Raw genomic sequence first — 26,210 nt, 5'->3', positions numbered from 1 at the left:
CCCGTGCACTGATACGCGACCGAACCGTTTCGTTCGGGTTTCGGTGTTTGTTTTGCAGAAAACTTCGTCCGCGGATTACGCGCGCGCTTTGTGTGCACGTCTCACCCGGCGATACGTCGTTGTCGAAACGTCACACGCGTATTTGCTCGGCCGGTACGACGGCACATAACTCACCACACACGTATCCTCCTCATCCTCCTCCTCCTCCTCCCCCTCCCCCCCGTACCGACGACTCGTCGTCGACTAACACTTGTCACTAGTGACATAATAATACACTAATAAACGCACGTTGACGACGACGATCACCGATTGAGGTTTATGTAAATGAACATTTTTTTCGGTTGAATGAAAAAAATTGTTTTTTTCTACGTCAAAGTAGTAATCGTTCATACCTAAATCTCCCAGCGAGGTCGGTCATTTTATTAGCAATTACATTTACGTATGGATTGCATTGATTTCAAATTATGCATACAAGCCGTACAGTTATTAAAATTTATTTTGCACCCACGTTTATCTTAATACTTATTCAGCGTGTTTTTGTGTTTGAACTTAGATTCTACACGTGAAGGGTTTTTACAACTACTAGCTCTCTACAGCTGAAAACCAGTAATTATCAAGCAAAATTCAAACGATCACATCAACACTAGTGGCCGCGTCTACGTAGGCACAATCAATTATAACAATAGAACAGTTTAGTAACTGTTTACTCCAAAATCAATGATAATAATGAAGGCCTGCACGAATAATAACAACTAAAGCCCAACCCATCATTTGTTTCAACATTCCCAATAGTGGCATATTTTCCGAAGCTGTGATTCCCAATCACATGTCCTTATACTATTCACATTTTCAAATTGACTTTAATGACTGAAAAAAAGTTTCGTAATTTATTATTTTGCATTTTTAAAAATATCCTGGAGGGAATCGCTCTCTATACCTATGTACTAGTAGTACCCTTAGGTGAATTAAGAATACTATTCTTGTAACTGAAGTCATGACCGGGGTGTAAAATTTGTGAGTGCTCAAAATAAATATATCTAGGTAAGCACAATTTCATTTTAAAATATCTAGGACTTATTGAAACAAATCTGAAAAAACTGCAAAGTCACTACAAGCTATATTCGAGAATTTTATACTGTTATGTGACCCATTTTTAAAAATGATGGTGTTAATTGTAATTTATAAAAATTGATAAGAAATTTAAACAGTACTACTTGTAGAGATATGGCCCATTTATAAATTGACGATTAATAGAGTCAGGAGCCAAATAACAGGAATAATGTGAGTCGAATTGCATTATATCAATGTACACGTATCGTGTGAACCAGCCGTGCTTTTAAAACTAGTCAGTATACGATGATTTTGTTTCGTATGGAAACTACTCGATGATCCATGATATCGTGTTAAGCAAATGTTATGTAACTGGACGTTTTGATAACATAAGAGAGACCATCATGACACTAACATTATTTCTTACTTCAAATTTGTCGAGTAGTCACTGCAGGGTCGTTGGGGAAATGGTGCCCCGAAACTAATTTTCGCCTAAGCATTTTGCAATCTTGTACATATTCTTTCATTCACGGAAAAGCTATTTATATTATTATTTCATTAATTTGACGCAAAGTCTTTGCGCTTGTTTCGCATATATCACAAGCCGTCGGCTACCGATGAGCAGATAAAAGGTGTGTTATAGTGTACGGAACCGGGTAAATGACATGGTAGAAGTTCGTCAAAATTTCCACATCACGTCAAGAGTTGTTGTTATCTGATGAATTATATAATATATTAATTTACCCAACACCATGCTATATTATTCGAACTACTGAATTTATACGAAACGTGTGCAGTTTTTTGATGCCATTGTTGTAGATCAGGATTCCTTTTAAAGTTTTTAAGAACTTCAAAACAAGCCTTCCTTACTCTTAAAAAAAATGGATTCATCAGATTGATTTGAAATTTATCAAGCATAAAATCTAAGACTATTGTGAAAATACAAGTAGTTAAGTAATAATAAAATGGAATATAACTTAAAAATTACAACTGAGTGATTCTTAAATTAGTGCTGCTAATTTCTGATTTGAATTGCGTTTTATGTGATGTAATGCAGCGTTTTTCTACTTTTTAAAGTCGTGACCCCCAGATAGATAAAAAACAAAACCAGCTATCTCACAACTTTCCTCCTTCCTTTTAAATATAAAAACTAATTAAAGCTTTTATCTGTTTTACAAGTTACAAGATATATTATATCATTAACTATTTACAAAACAAAAAAACGAGTTTTTGAGTTTCGAGATGAATTGATAATTTATTTTTTAAAGATCGAAACACCTAATTTTCAACGTTTTTTCAAGACAACCAATCGTTAATTATCTTGGTTTATTTGAGTAATATATTTAAACATTTAAATTGAAATATAACTTGAATATAAAGGCCGTAAAAATAATATTTTACTAAAAGCAAGCAATGTTGATACTTTTATCAAAAAACTAAGTACCTGGATTATTCACTACAAAAAAATATATTTTAAAGCATTTGGTTTTACTTCAAATCACATTGATGAAAATTTAAACTTGAAAAGCCCTATTCTTGACCGTATTTTGTACACTACGAAAACACATCCGAGAGATGAGAATTAAAATACTGAAATATTTCTCAAATGACAATGATGATTTCTCAAAAAGATGGGTTCTTAATATATTTGACGAGAAAATATTGCAGTTGTCAAATTACACAAATTCACAATCAACTTATAGAATTGTCAGCTGAAAAAATATTATGTTTAACTACAGTTCTTATCTCAAGATTTAAATATTTTTGGTATTTTTGGCTGGCTTGCTGAAATTAATACAAAACTCTAGTTACGGAGGTATTGAAAACATTAGCTCCACTTTGTATTTATAGAAAGATTCCTTTTCTTCCACAGTGCCAAACAGAAAATCGTTTACATTAGAAAAAAAAATTGTATTTGTTATCAATGTTGAACCATGACCAAACAAACTTTCGAATATATAAAATTACAATCATCACTTATACTATGAGTATATACTATTTATTTTATTATTCATAGTTTCTACTATAAACTTTTTCATTTTTATAAATATGGCTTAATATTAATTTTTTATTTTAAATGTTAATTAACTGTTGTCTTCCTGTATCAGCGTTTATTTATTACTGACCAACGCGACTCCGAAGTTGAGAAACACTGTTCTTAACGCACTTTAAAATAAACACTGCGGGCAGATTCGCCAGCCGACTACCGCGATCCACTGTATTAACAGTAGCGCCGATAATTAATTGAGAGAACGCATCATACGAAAGTTACGGGAAGTCTGTGGTTTGATCCTTTTCGTCCGGCCTAGTGCTTATTATAATATTATATATTCGCCAACGATAAAACACAGTATTAGAACATTTTACAACTGTTTGACTAGGTTTCTTAGTAGTGGTAATAAGATTTTCGTCCGATCCGCAATCACTCGTCTTTCTCTATTGAAATTTTTTAAAGCTGCTGATCCGAGCACCACACGATTCGCCCAATATTGATTAGCTACAAACTTGGACAAAGTTTGTTCTGTAGAATTTTCTGTAATAAATTCTTAATTTTTTCCATTACGTGTATTTTTGTTATATTATATTTTTCATACCCATCGTGTTATAAATGCGGAAAAACATCTACACTAATCAGGATGTCAAACTCGAATTATATGATTATGTGCAGAACTGGATTTATAAATATACAGTTTACAAATTAATTATAGCATATAATATATTATAATGGTATTAATGGTATATTTAAAAAAAATATATGTTTACTATAGTACATTACGTCATTATGGTATACTTTTAGAAGCTTACTTTTTATTTTTGTGATTACTGGAAACTATTGTCAACCGAAAATTGTACTAAATAAATTGCATTTGACAGTACACGGAGTATTAAATAATATTATTCATATACAAGTAATTCATGACATTCAAATGTCGAAATTATGTTATTAGAAATCAAACAATTTGCTATTGTTTTCGATTCCACTAAACATTCGAATCTTTCACGATTAATTTATGTAATCACTAATGTAATCACGGTTAATTTTATCAAACATTTATTGTTGTCGAAAAGTATGAGTACGGGCTAGATGTATACTTATATGTGTAAACTATGTCGGTTATAATTATCAATACGCCGCATAATATTATCAGTTTGAGGTCATTAAATCATAATTTTTTAATACACAATCAAAGTTTTATAATAAAGATAAAAATTGTAATAAATGTAGTAAGCCCAATGCTCAGCATAATCTAATGTGATACAAATTAGTACAAGTACCTATTAATAAACATGTTGTAGATATGATTATATGAATATTATATGATGCTTATACAATGTTATGTTAAATTATATAAATGTTATTTATTTATTTATTTAATTTTAACAGACTAAGCTTTTTTTACAAGTATGCATTTGTACATTATTTAATATATTAAATTATATTATAAGATACAAGAATAAATTAATAAGGTTATAATATAAGAAAGTATTTAATTATACATATAATTAATAATAAATTAAAGTGGAGTCCAAGTTGACATTTGTCATTGAGCTTCTGATTGGCTCATTTTTCATATAATTGGTAGAGGCATGAGGGACGTAAAAAGGAATGGTATTTCTAGTGGATCATTGAGGTACTTTAAAACATAAAAGTGAGATAAGATCTGTCGAATCAACCCTGCCATCCAATAGATCTTTCACAAATATATTACCAGTAATACGTCTACGCTCAGCTAAGGAAGGAAGGCCAAGTAGTTCAGAGATAGGAGAATAATCGTGTGGAGGACAATTAATTTTGAGTGTATAACTGACAAAACGTAAAAACTTTCGCTGAACTCGTTCAAGTTGTAAAGAGTCCGTAGCATTATAAGGGTTCCATAAAACGCAGCCAAATTCGAGAATTGGTCTAACAGGAGCACAGATTAATATTTTTAGAGATGTACCAAGTTTAAAGTCTTTGGCCAATCTCATTACGAATCCAAGTATTTTAAAAGCCTCGCAACAAAAATTTTCTATATGTAGTTTCATATCAAGATTGTGGCTAAATCTAAATCCAAGGTCCGAAACATAATTAGACTAACACATAATATTTATCTCTCTGATGAAATAGGGATAGTATATCGGGGATTTAGATCTATAGAATGTAAAAATGTTACATTTGGACAGGTTGAGAGATAATCCTAATATATTTGACTATTCAGAAAACCTATTGATATCAGCTTGTAACTTGAGACAATCATCAACCGTGTGTATTTCCATAATGAACTTAATGACATCCGCGAAACACAAGAAATGACAGTCATGTAATACTTTGTGTGCACAATTAATAAACAAAGAAATCAGGATGGGGATAAATGCTCCCCCTAAGAGGGGTTATATAAATAATGTGATATAAAATTGTATAAGTATTAAAAAAGATGTTGCGTGAAATACATTCAGAGCAAAGGTGAAAAAAACAAGTAGTTTTTCACCTTTTAACATAATAATGCTAAATCATTACATTATCAGTGAAAGGGAGTCTTGGAATCACATCACTTTGACTGATATAAATACAAGTAGAGAATTAGGCATTAATCAGAAGTAGACAGGTAGTTATGATCTAGACAGTGTTAGACTGATCATTTTACCTTTTAAATAAATTATTACTCGTCGTGGACATGGTTACAGCCACATCACCACGAGTACATAATTCTTTACTCAGAATAAACTGTTCCTTATTTCTGTTTTGTTTATTATTTTTCTTATGGTAAATTAATAAAAACAGTTATTTTTATAAGTGTTAACATACAAGTGTTTAATTATTTGATATACCAATCTCTTTTATATGGCGTAGGGAAAGTGGCGTCCCCATCGCTCAAGATCCTTCATTGGGCACTGCAATAGCCCTACTCTGGTTTTAGGTGATTGGAGTGGTCTGGCTCTCCAGGTTGGAGGTTAAGCGTCGAGTTAACAACCCGACCTTGTAAAAAATCTTTGTTCAGGACTCATACATAAAGCCTCGGAGCAGATTTATTGGAAAAAAGACTGGAAATAGGAAATTGGACTTTGCTATTGGTACCTGGAATGTACGAACTCTGTACAAACCAGGAGCGGATACGGATTTAATTACAGAAGTAGAGAGATATAAAATGAAGTGTGTAACACTACAAGAAATGAGATGGAATATTTCGGTAACAACGAAAATATCAAAAAACAACAATTTTTAGTGGCAAGTGTGAACAAAATCATCAATTAGGAACCAGTTTTGCAGTACATGAATCTATCATTCATACAGTAAGATAATTTAGGGATATCAACCCAAGAATATTGACCTTAACTCTAAGGACTGACAATATGGATAAAGTGCTAATGAATGTCCACGCACCAACAGACGAAAAAGACGAAGAAGAAAAAGAACTATTCTACACCACGTTTATGAGTCTGTAAAAGGAAACATTATACTGGTATTAGGTGACTTTAATGCAAAAATAGGACAAGAAAGATATTATCGGTCTATAATTAGAAACCAGAGCCTACACGAACTATCGAATGACAATGGTACTAAGCTAGTCAATTTTGTGGCTGCAAAGGGGCTAGTTGTCAAAAGTACGATGTTCTTACGAAAAGATATACATAAGTATACATGGATAGCATCAAATAGAGTATATAAAAACCAGATTGATCACATACTCATAAATAACCGTTTCAAGAATAGCATAAAGAATATAAAACACTACATGGAGCCGATACAGATACTGATCATTTGCTAGTTGGATGCTGGATGAAAGTGAAATTCAAGAAAATCAGTAACTGCAAATCAACGAGGAAGAACAACTATAACATTGAGTAATTAAGTGAAAAAAAGATATGTGAAAAGTATAAATGTAAGATAGATAACATCCTAAAAGGAAAGCAAGATGATATTGAATCTGTAAATGAGATATGGAATCAGCTCAAGGTGATTGTTTATGATACAGCCGGGGAATTACTAGGTAAGACGAAATTGGTATCCAAACCCTGATTTAACAAAATTTGCGAGGAAGCAATTAAGAGAAGAAAACTAACAAGACAGAAATGGCTAGAAAACGTAAATGATAACGAAAACATAGATATGTATAGATGTCGTCGAAAGGAAACTAACAACATATTAAGATGTGAAAAGAGAAAATATATAAAAGGCATGATTGACGACGCGGAGACGAAATACAGAAGCAACAGAATAAGATAACTATATCAAAGGGTAAAAAACCTTATAAGTGACCGCAGGAAAAAAGAAAGGTTTCTGAAGAACGATGATGGGTTATTGATAACGACGGAGGAAGAATTAGCCAAAAAATGGGCAAGCTACTTTGACAAGTTGCTTAACTGCGAACAGCTGAAATTACGAACAGGACTAAGGCAAGGAGATTCCTTATAGCCTATATTATTTAATATCACACTGGAAAAAGTTATAAGAGAAATAAATATGGGACAACATGAAGGAGTAAACTTACAGAATCATACTATAGGACTTTTAGCATACGCAAACGATTTAGTACTGATAACAGAATCACAAAATGAACTTCGCTATTTAAATGGCTAGAAAAGTCGTCAGTAAAAATAGGTTTACATGTCAATGAAGAGAAGACAAAATATATAGTAGTAAGGAGGCTGAACAATGCATGATTTAACCAATTCTTAAGAATAGATCAATAAAATTTCGATAGAGTAGAGCAGTTCAAGTATCTGGGAACGATACTAACACAAAATAATGAAACAGCAAAAGAAATAGAAGCGAGAATACAAGCTGGAAACAAATGTTTTTTTGGATTAGCGGAACTGTTAAGAGCTCGATCCCTGTCAAGAGACTTAAAGAAACAATTATATACTACATTGATAAGATCAGTTGTTACGTATGGAGCAGTTACCTAGGCAATTCGAAAAACCGACGAGAATAGACTCCTCTTCTTTGAAAGAAAAATTCTAAGAAGAATTTTTGAACCTGCAAAGGACAGTGTAACTAGTGAATGGAGGATAAGGAAAAACGAGGAATTAGAATCACTGTACTAAAAACCAAATATTGTTGAAACAACAAGAACTAAGAGACTACAATGGGCAGAACATGCCTGGAGAAACAAAAACCCATTAATTCGTACAGTACTGGAAAAGAACCCATAAGAAGACCGAAAATGAGATGGGAGGATGTAGTGAAGAAGGACGTAGAAGAACTAGGAGGAGGAAATGATTGAAAGGCATGGGCAGCAGACCGAGAAAGATGGAAAGCTGGATGTACGACGGGATAGTCCTAGAGGCCGCAAACACCAAAAAAAAAAAAAAACCAATCTCTCTTACCATTACGTCTCAAGATAACAACGAATATGCTACGTGGAGTTTAAATTTGGTGTTTTTTTGCAGTATTTAACCGAATAAATACATTTGCGGATAAATGACCATTGAAAAATATAATTGTAGGAAAATGGACAGTGGAGAAAATGATATTTATTTGAGGAGCGAAAAGGAATTTTAATTTTTTTTTTTATAAGAAAAATGGACAACGGAGGAAAATGGTCCCGCCCCGGTGCTCATCGGACTCTGGTAAACGGGCATAGTGTTTGGCGTAAACCTGATTTCGTGGCACGTCCTGCCATACGTAAAAACGTTACTGTGCTCACCCAAAATTGTAGCGAACCGGTATGTTAGTGACTCGGTACGATTTTGCGACGAAGTGTACCTTTGTAGAAAATTTCACTTCGTGACATGATGGTGATTTTAATTAATCTGAGACACGTACACCGGTAGTTCGCTATAAGTTAATATTATTGTGGATTAACCGTACCGGTCCATCCAACAGTGAAGTTAAACCATGTATAATTTGGAAGCGGTATAGCGTATCTGTTTATACGTAGGTATTTACGCGTAGTACCAACAAGTAGTTTTGGAATAAGAAAAAGTATCAAGCATATTCGTCGATCCGCAACAACATCAATGTTAATGCACAACAATATCGATCGACGCCGAAATGAATATAATCAAATAAAACTTTACAATATTAACTATAAAACAGCTGTTGACTGGGCTCGAGGTAATGGACATAAGAAAATGAGAACAAGGAAATGTTATAAACAAATATTGTACGCGGCTCCCGGATTACTGAACAGTGCACGTGCATGTGCATACCGTTGGTGTGGTCCGTGGCTCATTCTCGAAACACGATTTATCCGCTGAACTGTAAGACTAAAAGCCACGCACGCGTACATCGCACGGAATAATTTCGACGGGTTGTGTACCCCATACTTAGTAAACTCACTCAACTACTTAGTGCCTATTTGGTCGGTGGTAACGATAAGTTATAAGTTTTCACGTATTTAATTTTAACGGTTTGCTCTACTCGTGAACACATTGAGCTGGGCGATCCATGTCCTAAACGTATTCAACGCACCATGCACATCGCATCGCTCAAGCATAATTGATCATATTTTACGTATATTTTTTTTTGCAAACATATATGTCTTATTATGTGACTAACCTATAGTGCTTCCGTTATATTTTCGGCGAATTTGTTTATTGTCATGTTTATCGCATCATGATATATCGACTGTATACATATATTCTTTCATGTAGAGTGAAGTATATCATATTTTATTCTTTTTTTTTTTTTATCGCTTTATTTGAATTTTTATTATTTACAGATTATAAAAACTTTAAAAATCAATAATTTCGTTTTTTTTAGATTTTTATTGCTCAATAAAAAAATAATAATTGCTTATAGTCCTAATTATATACAAAATAAATGAATAAATTAAAATAAAATACTATACTATTAATACTTTATTTTGTCCAGAAAAAAAAGTTCTAAAGTTCCACATCTATAGTAATTATTGGACTTATTAAAAAAAAAAAAAAAAGGATTTTTAGGAATTTATGGAATTTATTATACATATAAAAATAATGCATTATTTTAAAATATTTCGCAAATTACAATTTTTAATTATCATTTTTTTTTAAACATAAATCACTACTATAAGATGTTAATATATACGAGTGTATAAATATAACTGGTCCGTATTAATTTGTATTCACAATACTACGAATAGTGTTTATTGTTAAAAATAATCATACAATAGTGTGATAGAATTTTAGTAAGTAGATTTTTTTTTTCTTAAAAAGTATTCATGACTTGAAATAAATTGTATGAAATAATTTAAAAATACCGTGTAACAATTTCTTACAGTTTTATTAAATTTAAATAGAAATATAGTGTATAATATGTACATAATGTTATTTATACTATAATATAAGTAGAGTTGAAATCAAATGTTACAGGATTAATTGAAAAATATATAAATAAAAGTATTGATTAGAATTTATAAAATTAACACATTGTATTGATTTAAATTGAATAACTATTACAGCTAGTTATATACAAATGTCTATAAATTTCTATAAGGAAATGTCTCATGATATCCCTTGGAATTAATCGGATATAATATTTATGAAATATTGTTCATAATTAGATTAATTAAATTTTTAATTTTTAATGATTCGTATCTGTGGCATGGTGAACTTATATAAACCACGAGGCACTAAATATATTTCAGTAACTACCTATCCACTTCTTTCACTTTTACACCAAACTTCAATTTTTTTCAAAACGTAAATTGAAGAAAACTAAAATCTATTATCTCACATATATTTTACCAAATCAAACTTAAGATTAGCAAATTCTAAGAAGCTTTTTACTCTTCTATTTTATAATAAACTAAAAATATAGAATGTTGATCTGATTTTCGTGTTATATTCTTATCTACTACCATGTATTCGGTTGAATTTGTGTTTGGTATTATTAACATGTTTGAACCTGGAAATTTTCTATGTGTGTATTCATCCAAAATCTTTTCACATCTAAAACCATACATCCACCCACTCATACAATTTCCACCGCGATGCCTGGACACCAAAAGAACCCCTTTACCACGTTACTGATCCAAATAACATATATTTTATGCCTTAAGAAGATTAGGTAGAAAAACTTTTAGGTTTGGGATTTTTTAATTGATACTTTTATAATTATTATAATGTGTGATAAAATAAAATTGCGAGAAAAGTGAGGTCACTATTTAAAGTTTTTTTTTTTTTTTTTTATAAATAGTACTGTCGTTAAACACTTAATTTGTTTTTAAAAAATTTCTTGAGAGATCCGGAAATATCATGAAAATTATCCTTGTTTCCAGGAACATTACTTAGGGAATATTTCTAGTGGAACATTATTTTATATGAAGCCCAATCATTGTGAAACGCTTGGATTTTTATTCACGTTTTGGTGAAATTTAAAATAATGCTTGTAAAATGAATTGTTAAACTTACAAATCGTACAAATCAATAAATTTTAGATGATTATATTAAGTAAATTAATTAAGTAAATATTTACTCATTGTCAGTTTCAAAATACATTTATATAGTTCTAAAAACTTTTCGTTACCAAATTTTCCATTATAAATTGGTCAGTAAAATGGAAAATGTGTCACTAAAAAAAAAAAAAAAAAATGTTTACTAAAAGGGTAGTTTTTCAAATTTTCTGGAAAAAAAAAGCTAATACAGAAAATTATTTCTTGATTTCATGAAGGGTGCCGCCTGTGTATTGAACTTTTAATATCTACAAAGAAGACAAAGTATAGAAGTTTATCTTTATCTTATCGAAAAAAAAAATAATGATTGCATAAAAAAAAAAAACATACAAGAACACATGCAGGCTAGTCCAAACAATTTTTTCTTTTTTACTTCGCTTAGAATCTAAAACTCTTTCCGTCTCCGAACAGTAAAACTAATCAACGGAAAACCACACTGTGAACTTTTAAAATGATGTAAACATTTTGTATTGTTTTACTTTTATTACTTCGTAAAAGTCGATAAGAATGAAAGTTTTTTAGAAGTTTCCTAGACCTTACTCAAATTAAGTACTGGTATTACAAATTCGGTATATACGTATCAATAGCGCTGGTGTGGCGATTTCAATCGTTTAGCTTAAACGCGTTTAATATCATGGTTTCACATTCTACTATGATCCAGCAATCTTTAGTGTGTGTACATATTATTTACTTTAATTTTAAGGATATAATGCTACGTATAGAACGGTTGAAGAATTTGTTCAAGTTGGGAATTGATGAGGCTACGATTTTTTATAAAATCGGTACAAACTTAATACGAATTAAAATGTTGAGATATATACTGAAAATTATCGTTTTGCAGGACTGACTCGAGATAGAGCAATTTAATGCACATCAAACTTATTATTGCTGTTAATTAAAATTGTTGTGGTAGAATTCGCTATTTGTTATATCTTTATTTTGTATGTGAGACACATAATATGTCTAGACAAAAATGTTTCAATATTATTTATAATGATTACTATTTACCATAACACTCTATAGCTATTTATGACGATTCTTCGCGACGAATGTTCATGACGTAGCTCGGCAGGAAAATATCGTTGGAAATAACATATTACCATAAGGACTGGTTGGTTTAAAATAGACCTATACGAATAAAAAATATCTTCAAAAATTAAAATATTATTTTTAAGTCCATCATATAAGTGTGTTTTGTTATTGGTAATTTACTATAATTTGAATGTCATATATTTTCAAAATCCTACACGTCCTAGTCCAATTAATTAGCAAAAAATAATTCTAAAGCTACATGTTGTCGTCTTATTAAAATTCTACTGCACGTCGAAAATAGGACTTTAAATATATTTCTTCTTCTTCTTTTTCTTCGTAGTTGACGGCCTTTAAGACCAAACTGACAAACAAATCTCATGCCATCTCTCTCTATCCTCCGCTAGGACTCGCCAATCACCATTCAATTCAACCCGCTCCACATCTTTTGACACCTGGTCTTCCCACCTCAGCTTTGGTCTACCAAGTGGTACGCTTACGACTTCTGGAGAGCCACATAGTACCTTGTGTATAAAGGCTCTTTCTTTTCGCCATGCGTGGCCAGCCCAAAAGAGTCGCCTCTTTCTTATATCGTTGACTATATTTTAAATATATTTAATAAAATTTAATAAAATAATAAATAATATATTTAACCGCTTAATAGTACAATGTTTTTGCGTGGCCTACAGTTTATTCGAATGCCAAATATTATGATTATCGATGTAGTGCTCGCAGATTTCTTTAGGAACTATGAAATAGTTATTTATTATTATAACATAAGTACACTTGTAGTGTTGTATATGTATTATTATGTGATAACTTGTTCTTGAAAATAAAATAAAACGCCGTTTATAATATCATGCACAAAAACGTTAAACATATTTTTAATGAATTTAATCATTATTCGTGTGAATGATTTTTTGATAATTGGAAACATAATAAATTATTCAATTTTTCCCCCTTTCCGTTTAGAACTAAATATTAAATTGTTCAGCAATTAAGGTAGCAGAACGTACACGCAATTTGAATATCACTGCATTAGTATATTCAATTTTCATGCTTTTCAGCTGTATTTATCTGATTAAAATATTTTGAATCTAAATATGTTTCGTAATCAGAATGCACATCGAATTTATAATTTGGTCCAATATTCTCTCTTTATTTTTCCTCCAATCTTAAATTTTATTTATTCTGTTTAATCGTGGTCTTGCAGTTCTTGGACTACATATTGCGTGCTGCTTATAATATGTATTAACTATTAAGTGATATGTTCTAGCCGTTGGACATAGAGTTTCTAGAAAATCATATATTTAATATACATGTACGAGCCTCTCCCCAAGCAGATAATAATTTATTAATCTAGCCGTAAAGTTCAGTGAATCTTAGATGCACTTCACGGGGTCGACCGCCACCACCGTCTTGTGCTCTTTGACCGTAATACGTTTCTTTTTCTTTTCTCCTTATTTTTCGATACAATGTATGACCAGCAGTGATCTACAAACTGCCGTAGTAGTGATGTTTAAATTAACGTTTTACCTCTGTTTGGTCGATTTAGCACCTGCAGCGGTTTTATTTTATTTTTTTAATCTTACGAACGTTTTAAATCTGAGGTCGTTTTCTCTCAGTTTTTGTTCCGTTCGAAATGCTTCAGAACAATATTCCCGTTCAAATATGACGGTTTAGACAAATTCTCTTGTCCGTTTCACAAACGGCTTACTATTAGTTATCTCTCACCGAACTCGCCTGTAGTCACGGTTTTTTTTTCTCGTCCGTGATTTATAGCCAATCGCTGGTTCGGATGCGGAATGCGTCATATTTTTTCGGTCAACGGATTTTGACGACGTCACTTATTTTTGTTTACTATCGATTTTTTATCGTACGGGCGCGTATGATACATTATTATTTCATTTCTCAATTAATGAACAGTGAAATAGGCGTGTGCCCAAACCCGGTCGTGTTACGAGTCTTCACTGTTACTTTTTTTTTTCTTTTATTGTGTTCAACCTCGATGCTTATCGACTGTTACAGTGGTCCTCAACCTGAGGATCGGAACTCGCAAGATGGTCATGATTACGTAGCCACAAGAGGGTCACGTCCATCAGTAACATAATGCTTTTGTGTGAAAAATAATACTATTTATATTTTTTAATTTAATACAATTTTTGTGTTGATATATCATTTAAGATCTCCGTAGACTTGTGACGTGTTTTGTGACAAAATTTGAATCATACGAAAATAAATAATTTTCTATAGATGGCAAACACTATTAAAAATTAATACAAACAGTAAATGTAAAAATGTGCACATCGGAAATGTTTTTTTCTACTATCACAAGCGGGGTTATTTGTCTCGCAAACGAAAATGTATTTTTAACTGATAAGACCGTGGATAAGTCTGGTACTAGTGTTCAATTGAAAGTGGTTGTCAGGTAACTGACTTTATATTTGACCCATTTTGGCGGTCGTCACACTAAAAATGTTGTGAATCAATGGTCTATAACGCGCTATGCATTACTACAGCAACGATAAAATTAATGAAATCTCCAATCGATTGCGCGTGAGTTCATTAATTACAAAATTTGTCCTTACAGACTTGTGTTGACTTCTTAATTGTTTGAACGAGAATTGATCGAAAAGCGGGACGTCATATACTCTTTGCAAACGCCGACCGTTTCGAACGCTGCTTGACTACACGCTTATAATAACTGCGATAGCCTTCAAAGAAGTTTCATTCTTCTGTCTCCAGTCCGTTGAAAATTAATCGTCCGCGCTCGAAAGTGTCTTGCACATAATTACACGTATCCAGTTAATCATGCACATTATAAACCATAAGAACGTGTTAAGCACACATAATATACCTATTGTAAAATCGTTTTCTATTTCGGTAAAACGATCTAAATCTACCGACAATGGCGAGCGCGCACGTGGCCGACCTGGTATTTGTAAGATGTATAGATTTATTTCCTAGGAATCCGAGCATGTAACAAGTTTTCATTTTCAATAATAGTACTATTCAGCAATGAAAAAAAAAAAATCCTCATAATTTACTATCCTACCACACAACAGAATGTGTAGATACTTCTGAAATAATATTTTTTTATCTGAATTCACGAGTTACTCGTTCGGTTTGTACCTGTCACTTATAATAATAATAATAATATAACATATGAAAATCCTGTTAACAAACAAGAACTACCCTAAAGCCACAAATAATAATATCCATCCGGTATATTCAAATGTTTTCCTTGGTAGTTATAATATTACTTTCCAATTTATCATCGAATATGACATTTCACTAAATCCTATATCAATTCCTAATTTATTTTATTTTATTATAATACATATCATACATTTTTTATCTATATAATACTAATATATTCATATAAATTTTCTTTTTTTTAATTTGTAATTATATAGAACAGGTAAATCTTATTAATAGGTACATTCGGAGAGCTGTAAATCTTTTTCGTTTGCCGACAAATTTGAACTCCCAATATAGGATCATGACATATTATCGCTTTTTTATCAGGAAACTATAAAAATAAAAATAATATATGTATATATATATATATATATATATATATAAATGAAAACTATTATACCGTAATGTTACCAATATATTCTATATAATATATTATTGTAAATATTTATAAACGAGGATTTGTAATTTAAAAAAAAAGATTTTTCTTTAAGTTTAAAGGTCCAATATTTGCACGATGTTGAATTGAGATTTATTCATTTTCTAGGATAATCACTTAACTTATGTATTATAAAATACAAATGAAATTCAATTTTCTGGAAATCATGGGATATGTGGTATTATATACCAAGAAAATATTATTTCCTGATTTCAGTCACATTTGAGTATGATATTATTTGCACTATGTATTTTTATTGATTTGTGTTTAACTAGTACACATTTTCTGGGAAATGCAACATCTATAGGAATAAAATACTATTGCTCTTATTGTACGCGACAGCGAAAGCGATAACTGCATACAAATCGAGATTTCAAATCAAAATATACTGAGACACTCTTGAATTTAAAAATCTGCAATTCGAAATTGCTGTTTTTAATCGGAAATAAAAATATACGAATAAACTTCAATTTTCTCCTCTGGCATTAATAATTCAAAACGTTTAGACAAGGGTCATATTTTATTTCGATACAAAATACATTATATTTTACCGGAAATTTGCAATAAAAAAACCTTGCACAGTGATATATTTGTTTTATTACAGACATGCATTTACTTCTACGTTTTGTAGCCACTTGCCGTTCCTGTAATTATATGCATCCAACTTGAAAAAAATAGAACAGAAACAATAATTATTATTAAAAATTATTAATAGTTAATGTTCTTATTGTTGAAATTTTTTTTTGTATTTTAATTACTGTTAAGAGTTTTCTTTGAATAGTAAGTTTTAATTTCTGTTATTGAAAATCGGTTTATATCAAATCGAAAGAAAATTATTACAGCGACGTTTCGAGGCTGCGTCCACGTAGGTGCTACAAATTCTAATAGAATAGTGTATCAGTATATTCTAAAATCAATTTTACTAGATATATTAATACTTCAGTAGTTTATTATAATTTGCGTTGGCAATAATTAAGATATTATCACTATCGAGTGATTCACTTGGTAAAATAATCTAAATAATGCAATCGAATGGATAAGAAACACTCAGTATATGTATTGAGTAAAATACATACTATTTTTTGTACATTTAAATTTAATAAAAGATTCAAAATAAAATAAAATATAAACAAACCAGTAGAAAATTTTTGTTTTAAAATGCAAATAAAAATAATTTTTAAAACTAATTTATCATGTTATATAATATTACAATCTGTATCATATTTATAAATTATAATGCTATTTTTAAAAAAATAGCATTTATGTTATTATATATGATCATATTGTACCATCAGAACACTAGTGTAGTAACTAAAAAAACTTAATTCTAAGATGATTGAATTTAAAGAATTTTAAAAATGATAAATACTCATAATACATAAAATAATTAACTTTACCTTTCGAAAATTTAATACATTATTATTTATAAATATTATTGATTAATTAGTTAGTAAAAATTAAAAAACAATTAATGTTTAATGATAATTTGTTTATTTTTTAGTCAATATATTAATGAAATACTTTTTTTTTCATGTATCCCATGCAATATGATAGTCAATCACATATTTAGTAAAACAATATTGTATTCTTTATTAAATATTTTTTAATTGTATTGTGAATTATAAAAACAAAAAACATTTCTCTGATATAAATAGTAGATACTATGATAAATGAACCCTTGACATTTTTTATAATATAAATAAAATTAAAATTAATAATAAATCATTTAGCTTTCACTCAGTCTATTAGTACTTTTAATGACTAGTAAAATTTGAGTATTTATCACAAAAATTTTTAATTTTATACACTTGATAGACACAGTTTATTTAAATAATTTCTTTTTGACAGTTTTTTGCTTAATATTTTTTTTTGTACTGTTGTTTGACTTATAGTCTTATTTTTTATTTTTTTTTTCACTCATCTCATTCCTTTAAGTTTTTTGAAGAGGTCTTAAAGTTGAAGCATTTTCTTTCTATAGTTACTTATAGAAATAGTGATACTGTTAAGGAATATTCTTTTTTTAAATGTGCAATTTTTGGAGCAGTTTTATAAGCAGGTTTTAGGAAAATATCTTCTTTATCTGATTAAGATTGTTTTCTTTTGGGTTATTTCTGATATTTATAGTTTTGTACTCATTTTCTGAAAATTTTGTGTTGTACCATAGTATAAAATGAAAGGTGATTATTTTTTAAAATGTATAACAACAATGTTTCCCATCAATATCTGTATATATAAAACAGTAAGCTGATTGACTGCTATCAACGAACAGCCCAAACCATTGGACGGATCTGGCTGAAATTTGGCATACAGATAGCTATTATGATGTAGACGTGCGCTAAGAAAGGATTTTTTGAAATTTTGAATTTAAAGGGTTGAAATCGAGTTAATATTTGACCAGGTCGATAACTGCGCTATTGAAAATGAATTATATTAAATAAAACTATTAAAAAATTATTAAAAAACTATTAAAAACTATTTAAAAACTATTAATTTTATTTTTAGTAGTAAATGACGGGTATTACATAAACGTTAAACAAAAAGATCCCGTAACAGGTGCCAAAACAAATAAGAATGTTAGTTCAAAAAATTATTATGCATATCGGTTGATGATTAGACGCGATCAGGATTAATTTATTTTACGATGCATAAGCTTTGTCAACAATTCATGGTCGAAATATATATAAAGATAGATAGCGAACGATTTCGATACTTCGATTTCGATTCAATCAAAAAAAGCTGCGTGCAAAAGATTCTCAAAACAATTGTTAGATATTGGAGATGGGAAAGTTACTACAGATGAAACGGGATGTATAAAATTACCGAACGATTTCTGCACAATCATTTATTCGCAAGATGCTCTCATTGACCAGATATGTCCCAGTGTACACAGACAATACACAAATCATGAGTGGCTGGCAGAAAGAGCAATTTTAGTAGCAAAAAATGTGGAGGTCAACGAATTGAATCTCAAGATACAAAATTTGTTACCAGAATACTTGGTGTCATACAAATCTAGATACAGTTTGCGATGCTACTGAAGTTGTAAATTATCCAACAGAGTTTTTAAACTCATTGGATTTACTAGGCATGCCACCGCATAATTTACAATTGGTCATTACAATTTACCATCGATAAAATACCTCCTTCAGAGTCATTTAAAGTTGTAATACATACAGATAAAAAACCACCAGAATAACATAGAGGCAGATATAATGCACCAACGGCAAATGAAGTTGCTTTAGTGTTAGTAGATCAGCAGTTTGATCGAAAAGACATCATCCTCGAAAACCGAAGTAACTCACTTCACCGTATCAGTGAGATACATTGAGCATACGACGCACTGCAGTATCCTTTAATGTTTTGGGTAATGATGGGTTAATGATGGGTATGCAATCAATATATCACAACGCGATCCAAAAACCAAGTTACCGCTTAAAAAAACTGTCACTGCATCAAGTTTTTACTCATATAGAATAATGGTCAGAGAAGGGGAAGACAACTATTTAGTTAATTATCGTTCTCTTTTCAGTCAATATTTGGTAGATGAATGCGCCAAAATTGAAACTGAAAGACTAAATTACATCAAAAACAACCAAGCCAAATTGCGTGCAGATAGTTATATTCATTTAAAAGATGCGATTGGACGACGAGACATAGAAGCTAATCAGTTAGGCCAAATGGTTATACTCCCGTCAAATTTTACTGGTGGGCCAAGGTACATGCACGAAAGAACACAAGATGCTATGACCTACGTTAGACATTACGGTCGTCCTGACCTTTTTATTACTTTTACATGTAATCCTCGCTGGGACGAGATAAAAGAGCTTTTACTTCCCGGTCAAAGATCATATGATCGACATGATATAATTGCAAGAGTGTTTTGGTTAAAAGTCAAAAAGACCATGAACTTATTGACAAAAGTAAAATATTCGGAGAAGTGAGATGCTATATGTATTCAACAGAATACCAAACTGTAGAGAGGTTCAGGTAGTTGTAAGCTATAACTTATCGAATAGGTTATGATAATAATCATTGTCTTAAAAACTAAATTAATATGTATAAAAAATTATTTCAAAAATTAATTTAAATTTCAATAGATTTAACAAAATTTAATCTTGGCAGGTTACATACATTTATATACTTAAACCCGGCAACGACGGGTAATTCAGCTAGTATATATATATATATGGTTATTTATGAATTATACTAAAAACTTAAAGATAAGAAAATAAAAAATGCTATTTGAATTAAAATAATATAAATAATACAATAGAATAAAATGTAGTAAAATTATTAATTAGTAGAAAAGTAGATTTTTCGTCATTCGAGTAACTAATAAATACCAAATTATTAGATTTTAAAATAGTAATTAATCATAAATATTTGGTTCAATTATTTTTCTAACAATCAAGATATTCGATTTTTCCTAATACTAACTACTCGTATAATGTATTTAAGTATACATCAAGTAATACGTGCCCAAAGTTTCTATGGAATTTATTTTTAACCTGTTCGATCATACCAATAATAATATTTTTATAAATTAATGTTAATTATAACATACATTTCAAATAACATTTCCAATTACTTTTTTTAATATTTATATCTTAATGTTTTCATAATTTAATTAGGAACGTACGATATTAACTAATTGTATTCCAATTCGTCATAATTAAGTATCAAAAAATCGAATGTCACTCATCTTTAATTTTTACTGCGAAAATATTCACTTACCTTATTAATAATTGAAGTGTTTAGTAAATTTGGAATAATTGTAAGTTTTTGATGTTTCTATGTACTACAATTTTAATAAATTCAGATTTAATTAAAAATAATAATAGCTATACTCATCTTATCCATTAGTTATTGGATTATAATCGGTCAATATATGTACATTATATTATTGTAAATATAATTGTATTCATTTTCTGATTGTTTTTCAGACGAAATCGATCTACAAACGGCCATTAAACTTCCGTTCGATGATCCAAATTTGTATTTCGACAACGGTGATGACGGTTTTCCAGCGTTCGGCATCAAACCCGGATCCGACATCAAGTCACCGTATCGATTATTCTTGCCTGAAAAACTTTATCCGGAATTCTCCATCGTGGTCAATTTCAAACTCAACTCCGCAAATGGTGGATTTCTGTTCGCTGTTGTCAATCCGTTGGAAAACGTAAGTGTTCACCCGACTGAAAATCATGTTGATGCGAGAAAATATATTTTATTAAATTTTTATATTCGTATTCATATCGATTAGAAATTTATCAATTTGGTATAATTCGGATAAATCTGGTAATCATTTAGTGATCCGTAAAAAATGGTGTACTGTTTTGAATTATAACGGTAAATAAGTAATGTATTAAATTGGTATTGCAGTTTTTTTTTTTTTTTTTTTACTGTTAAACTTTCGGGTACAGCAATCAATAGCAACTATATCAACTAAGCTACAACAAAAGTTTATCCTAGTATTCTTAAATTTAGGGTGATAACATGTATGTATATTTGTAGTCTTATAGTAGTGAAAAAAAAATGTATTTTTCGTCTGAAAAATTCAAATATTGTAATGCTTATGCATTTTTTATCTATACTGTAAGCTAGTACAATATTTTGGTTAAAAGTTATATTGGTAACCATTCGTTCTATCCATAGGATATTCCATTATATTCTATCAAGGAGCACTCAGTGGGTTTAACATGTGTACTTCATAAAATCTAATACATATATAAGATGTTTAAGATATATACAAGGTAAATGTATATTTAATTCGAAACCATTTTTTCTTCTAATTATTTTAAAATTAGCACTTCCTAATTATTATAGTCACTACATAAAATAATATATAAGAACATGATTTAACAGCTTAAAAAATTGCAATTAGGTATTATATATTGTGGCCACAAACTTCTCAGAATTAATAAATAAATATATATATATAAATTATGGATACGTTATTAATGGAAAATTAATTAAAGTTCAGAAGTTCATGGCAGTTTTTTAACTTATAATTATTTAAATTTAAATTAAGAAGTGGAACTTTAAAAAGTTTTCAATAGCCTATGGAAAATAATCATCAGAAAAATAATAATTTATTTCTACATATGTATTTTATATACATATGTATATTTAAGAAATTAATTTAGATGATTTTAATGTAATTAAATTATAAAAAATATTTTTAAGTAAATATAGACAATAACTGTTTGTAGTTGTCATGTAAAACATAATATAAATAATGGTTCGATACATATTTATGTTATTTATTTTTGGAAGTATACATATACTGTATAGTTTGTTAACCTAAAACCAATTTTATTACTCTTATTCTAATTATAAAACCATTTTAATTATTTTAACTGTTATTGGTAGGTATAAAATTACTGAGAATTATGATAACCTATCTAAATATGAAATTAAATACATTTTTGGATACTTATGAGTTCATAGTTTTAAAAATATTTTTGAATTATGTTTATAAATTTACAATTAAAATCTTCATTGTAATTTTGTTGATAATAATTTCCGGTTTATATATGTTTTAATCAATTAAAATGTATTAATTAAATCCAAATTAAAAACCAGTTTCAGTTTGATAATATTTTATCCTTAAAATAGTGTTATAGTTAAATATTATGCTATATTAAAATTATGTCATTACATAATAACTATAGAATATGTAATTATAATAGAACTTATTTATATATAAAAATGTATATCGATCAATTCTGTCTACTCTTTAGTTATTTCAACAATTTTAAAAGAAGTTGCTTTTATTCTCGTGGTTTTTAATTTTTTTCGTGATAGATACATACGAGTATATTGTCTTGTAAATTGGTTTAGATAAATTCGATTCTAGAGCCCAACAAATGTTTCGCATTAGGTTAGAATTTTCATATACCTTATAATGTTTATTTCATAATAAGTGACAATGGAATTTGCAAATTTGGAAAACATGATTTTTATAGTTTATGCTCGGATCGCTGTAAACAATTTATCACGCAAACTATTCTCATCTGCGGAAAATGACTTTTCGCTCAACGAGACAATAAAAGTTTACAATAAAAGCGTTATCCCCGTCCATTATAATCTCGATTCTTCGTTTAATTATATATAGTCGGCATTCGCTGTTTTCTTAACGATAAGAATTTTCCGACTGTTTTGACTTCATGGTTTTCTCAAAAGATCGATATTTTTCCATTAAGATTGGACATAGGTTATTCACAGACATTTTTTTTTAAGCAAATAATAAATATTTTCCATTATTTTACCGGCAATACAACTTTTATGTTTCTGCATTTTTAGCGGTGAATCGCAGTGTTTTTCATCTAAAAATAAAAAATCAACTCCTGCAGGTGTTCGCCTAATAATATTATGTACCTGTTTATGTAATGTTCCTACTTACCGTATATTTTTTTCGATTTCTTTATTAAATGTTAATCCAAATATTGTGATACGTTCTTCAAAGAGCATTATAATACTTATTATCTAAATTTGATCGATTTTGTAATTTCATACCAAATTTGGTTATTTAAATAGACTGCAAGACAACTCAAAAAATAAATCTATACTATCATAATTATCTAATGACCTCCCATATGCTTTATAAACTAAAAACAAATCTGAAGATTAATAATGTTTTGTTTAAAAATTTTACAATAAGAATTGTACTAATATAATTTAATTAATAGATAAATGAATAATAAATAAATAAATCAATAGATGATTTTTTTCACTGATCAATAACATTTACTTCTATATAAATTGTACACATTTCACTGTAGAATACATTAGCTACTGCACCATATTATATTACAATACTTGTATATAAATTTAGAAATAAAATACTTAAACAAATTCTTATCGGTCATAAATTCCATATTAATAATATGATTTATTCGAACAAACTCAATATCATATATTTCTATCGAACACCTTATTAGTATTATTTTGAACATTTATTTATAGTTGCATTATATTTATATACAACTAAAATTGATTTTTTAGTATAAATAGCAGTTATTATTTCATTTGTCAGTTTTGTTATTAAATCATTTCGTAGACAGCAATCTTATAATGAAATAATACGTTTTCAGATAATAGTAAAATAAATGAGCCGTGAAATTAACAATCTGCGGGTATCTGAGGAAAACGGCTTTCTTTAAAATAATTGTATGAACAATTTATAATAGACAGTAACAATTTAATACAGAACGGTGTATATATAATAATAATTGTTCATAATATAGTATCTTTCCGTCGTACGATAAAAAAAAAAACAGCAGATCAAATGATTTGATTATATGAACACAATATGATGATTTAAATATCTTATATAGTTAATAGCATGTTATGGATACGATTGTACGCGAGAGAAGAGTCAAATCTTACATTATTTGATATGATTATGAAATTGTAGAAATATGTAATGCGACGATACAATGGAAAATAATCATTGTAATTTATAATATTTTAATATTAAACGATTTAAGATTTAATGCGTTTACTGACAACATGGTTAATTGATTTAAAAGCAAAATATTGATCATAAATTATCGTATTTATATGCAATTTACTTGTATGTATATCCAACGTAAGAGTCGATCTACATTGTTAATTGGTTGAAATGTCTAATTTTAAGTGAAGTTAAAATTATTCTTAAAAATGTATAACCTATACACCATAAGTTGAAACTGTTGGACTCAATATCATTAATATTTAAGTCAACCCTTGTAAGAACTTTTATTTTTTTTAGTTTATTTAACAGTTAATAAGTAAATAATGAAAAATTAAAAATTTATTAGACATTTCGTTTTTAATCATGTATAAATTAAATGAAACAGTGAATATGTGTGTCGTTTTCATGATATGTAAAATTCGTCTAATTAAGTTTTTAGCTAATTTTGTTAAATTAGCTATCACGAGGATTGTGGAATTATAAAAACGCATTTTGGTTTTGTATAGACTTTCTAAATTCTAGACAAGCATTTAAATTTCATACGCCTACACAGTAAAAAAATGAAACAAATATAGTTAATACATAAATTGTTTTATAATCAATCGGGCTAAACATGTTGAAATTCTAATGTAATATAGAATTTTATTTTCCATCATTCATAGCGTAATATCCCTACATTGATCCTAATACAATCATCAAAGCCGTAACAACCAAATATCACCTCTATGGCAAAACTCCAAAATGCATACCCTTATGTATTGTTTAATTTAAAAATATTATAACATATTATCAGATACTGTTTTCGACGATTGTTTCGATAAATACAAAAGACGTTGAAGCTTTTGTAAATGGAATGTAAATTTTCCATTTTCGTGTCGAGAATCACAAGCCCGGGATGTAGGCACCTCTTCCTACTATGATGATCGTAGTTCGGACGGAACTCCTTTCGTCCAAAAATGACCTTTCTCTTTTCGCCTAAAAGTATTAGCATTCTTTTCGCCCACAGTTTCATGTTCTATATTTAGGGAAGTACTGTTTAAAAATGTAGATGCGGCTTCTATTACTCTCTAAAAATGTATTGATTTTGTGCACATTCAAATAATTGTTATAAAGTAAACATAAATATATATTTGTCATTAGTTGTTGCAACTTTGTTAAAAAGTATATTGTTTTGTAAAAATTAATTTTTTTTTGTAATATACATGGTATTTGCTAGATATATTTTTTTAATGTATTCATTAAATTGTTTTGTCTAGTCGAATGCTATAAAATAAACTCAAATCGACTTAACTCTCCTATTTTTTGCTGTTGGATTATTTTTTAATTTACGTTCTGTTACTTTTCTATCTTTAGGAAAACGTTGTAAATATGTACTATTTAATTTAATATAAACATCAGTTAGTATTACTTGTATTACAGACAACCACGTACCGATTGGTGGAGAATTACATTAAAAACTTTTTGTTAAAGAAATAATGAAATGATTCACATTCATTCGGTATAAAATTAAATTATAGTACACATCTATTTTGAGACAGTGCTTCCCAAAATATTGAACGTGAAACCATAGACGAAAAGAATACTAATACTCTGAGGTGAAAATGAGAAACTATTTTATCGAATTTGGTCGAAAAGAGGACGTGGGCAAAAAGAGGAACGTCATTTTCAGGCGAAA

General features: G+C 29.3%; 1 protein-coding gene across 4 annotated transcripts in view; it reads left to right on the top strand.

The window, feature by feature from the left end:
* LOC112682925 (collagen alpha-1(XVIII) chain-like) overlaps positions 1–26,210 on the top strand; it is a 420,302-nt gene that overhangs the window by 72,859 nt on the left and 321,233 nt on the right. For all 4 annotated transcript variants that reach the window (XM_025553701.1, XM_025553700.1, XM_025553702.1 and 1 more), the window contains exon 3: positions 21,021–21,256. In XM_025553701.1, the coding sequence (XP_025409486.1) occupies positions 21,021–21,256 (236 nt within the window). The remainder of the gene's footprint in view (positions 1–21,020; positions 21,257–26,210) is intronic.

Source organism: Sipha flava, unplaced genomic scaffold (genome assembly GCF_003268045.1).
Source record: "Sipha flava isolate LNK unplaced genomic scaffold, YSA_version1 215_pilon_pilon, whole genome shotgun sequence".
Classification (NCBI taxonomy): domain Eukaryota; kingdom Metazoa; phylum Arthropoda; class Insecta; order Hemiptera; family Aphididae; genus Sipha; species Sipha flava.
The sequence above is the reverse complement of the archived record's forward strand: the minus strand, read 5'-3'. Positions and strand labels throughout refer to the sequence as shown.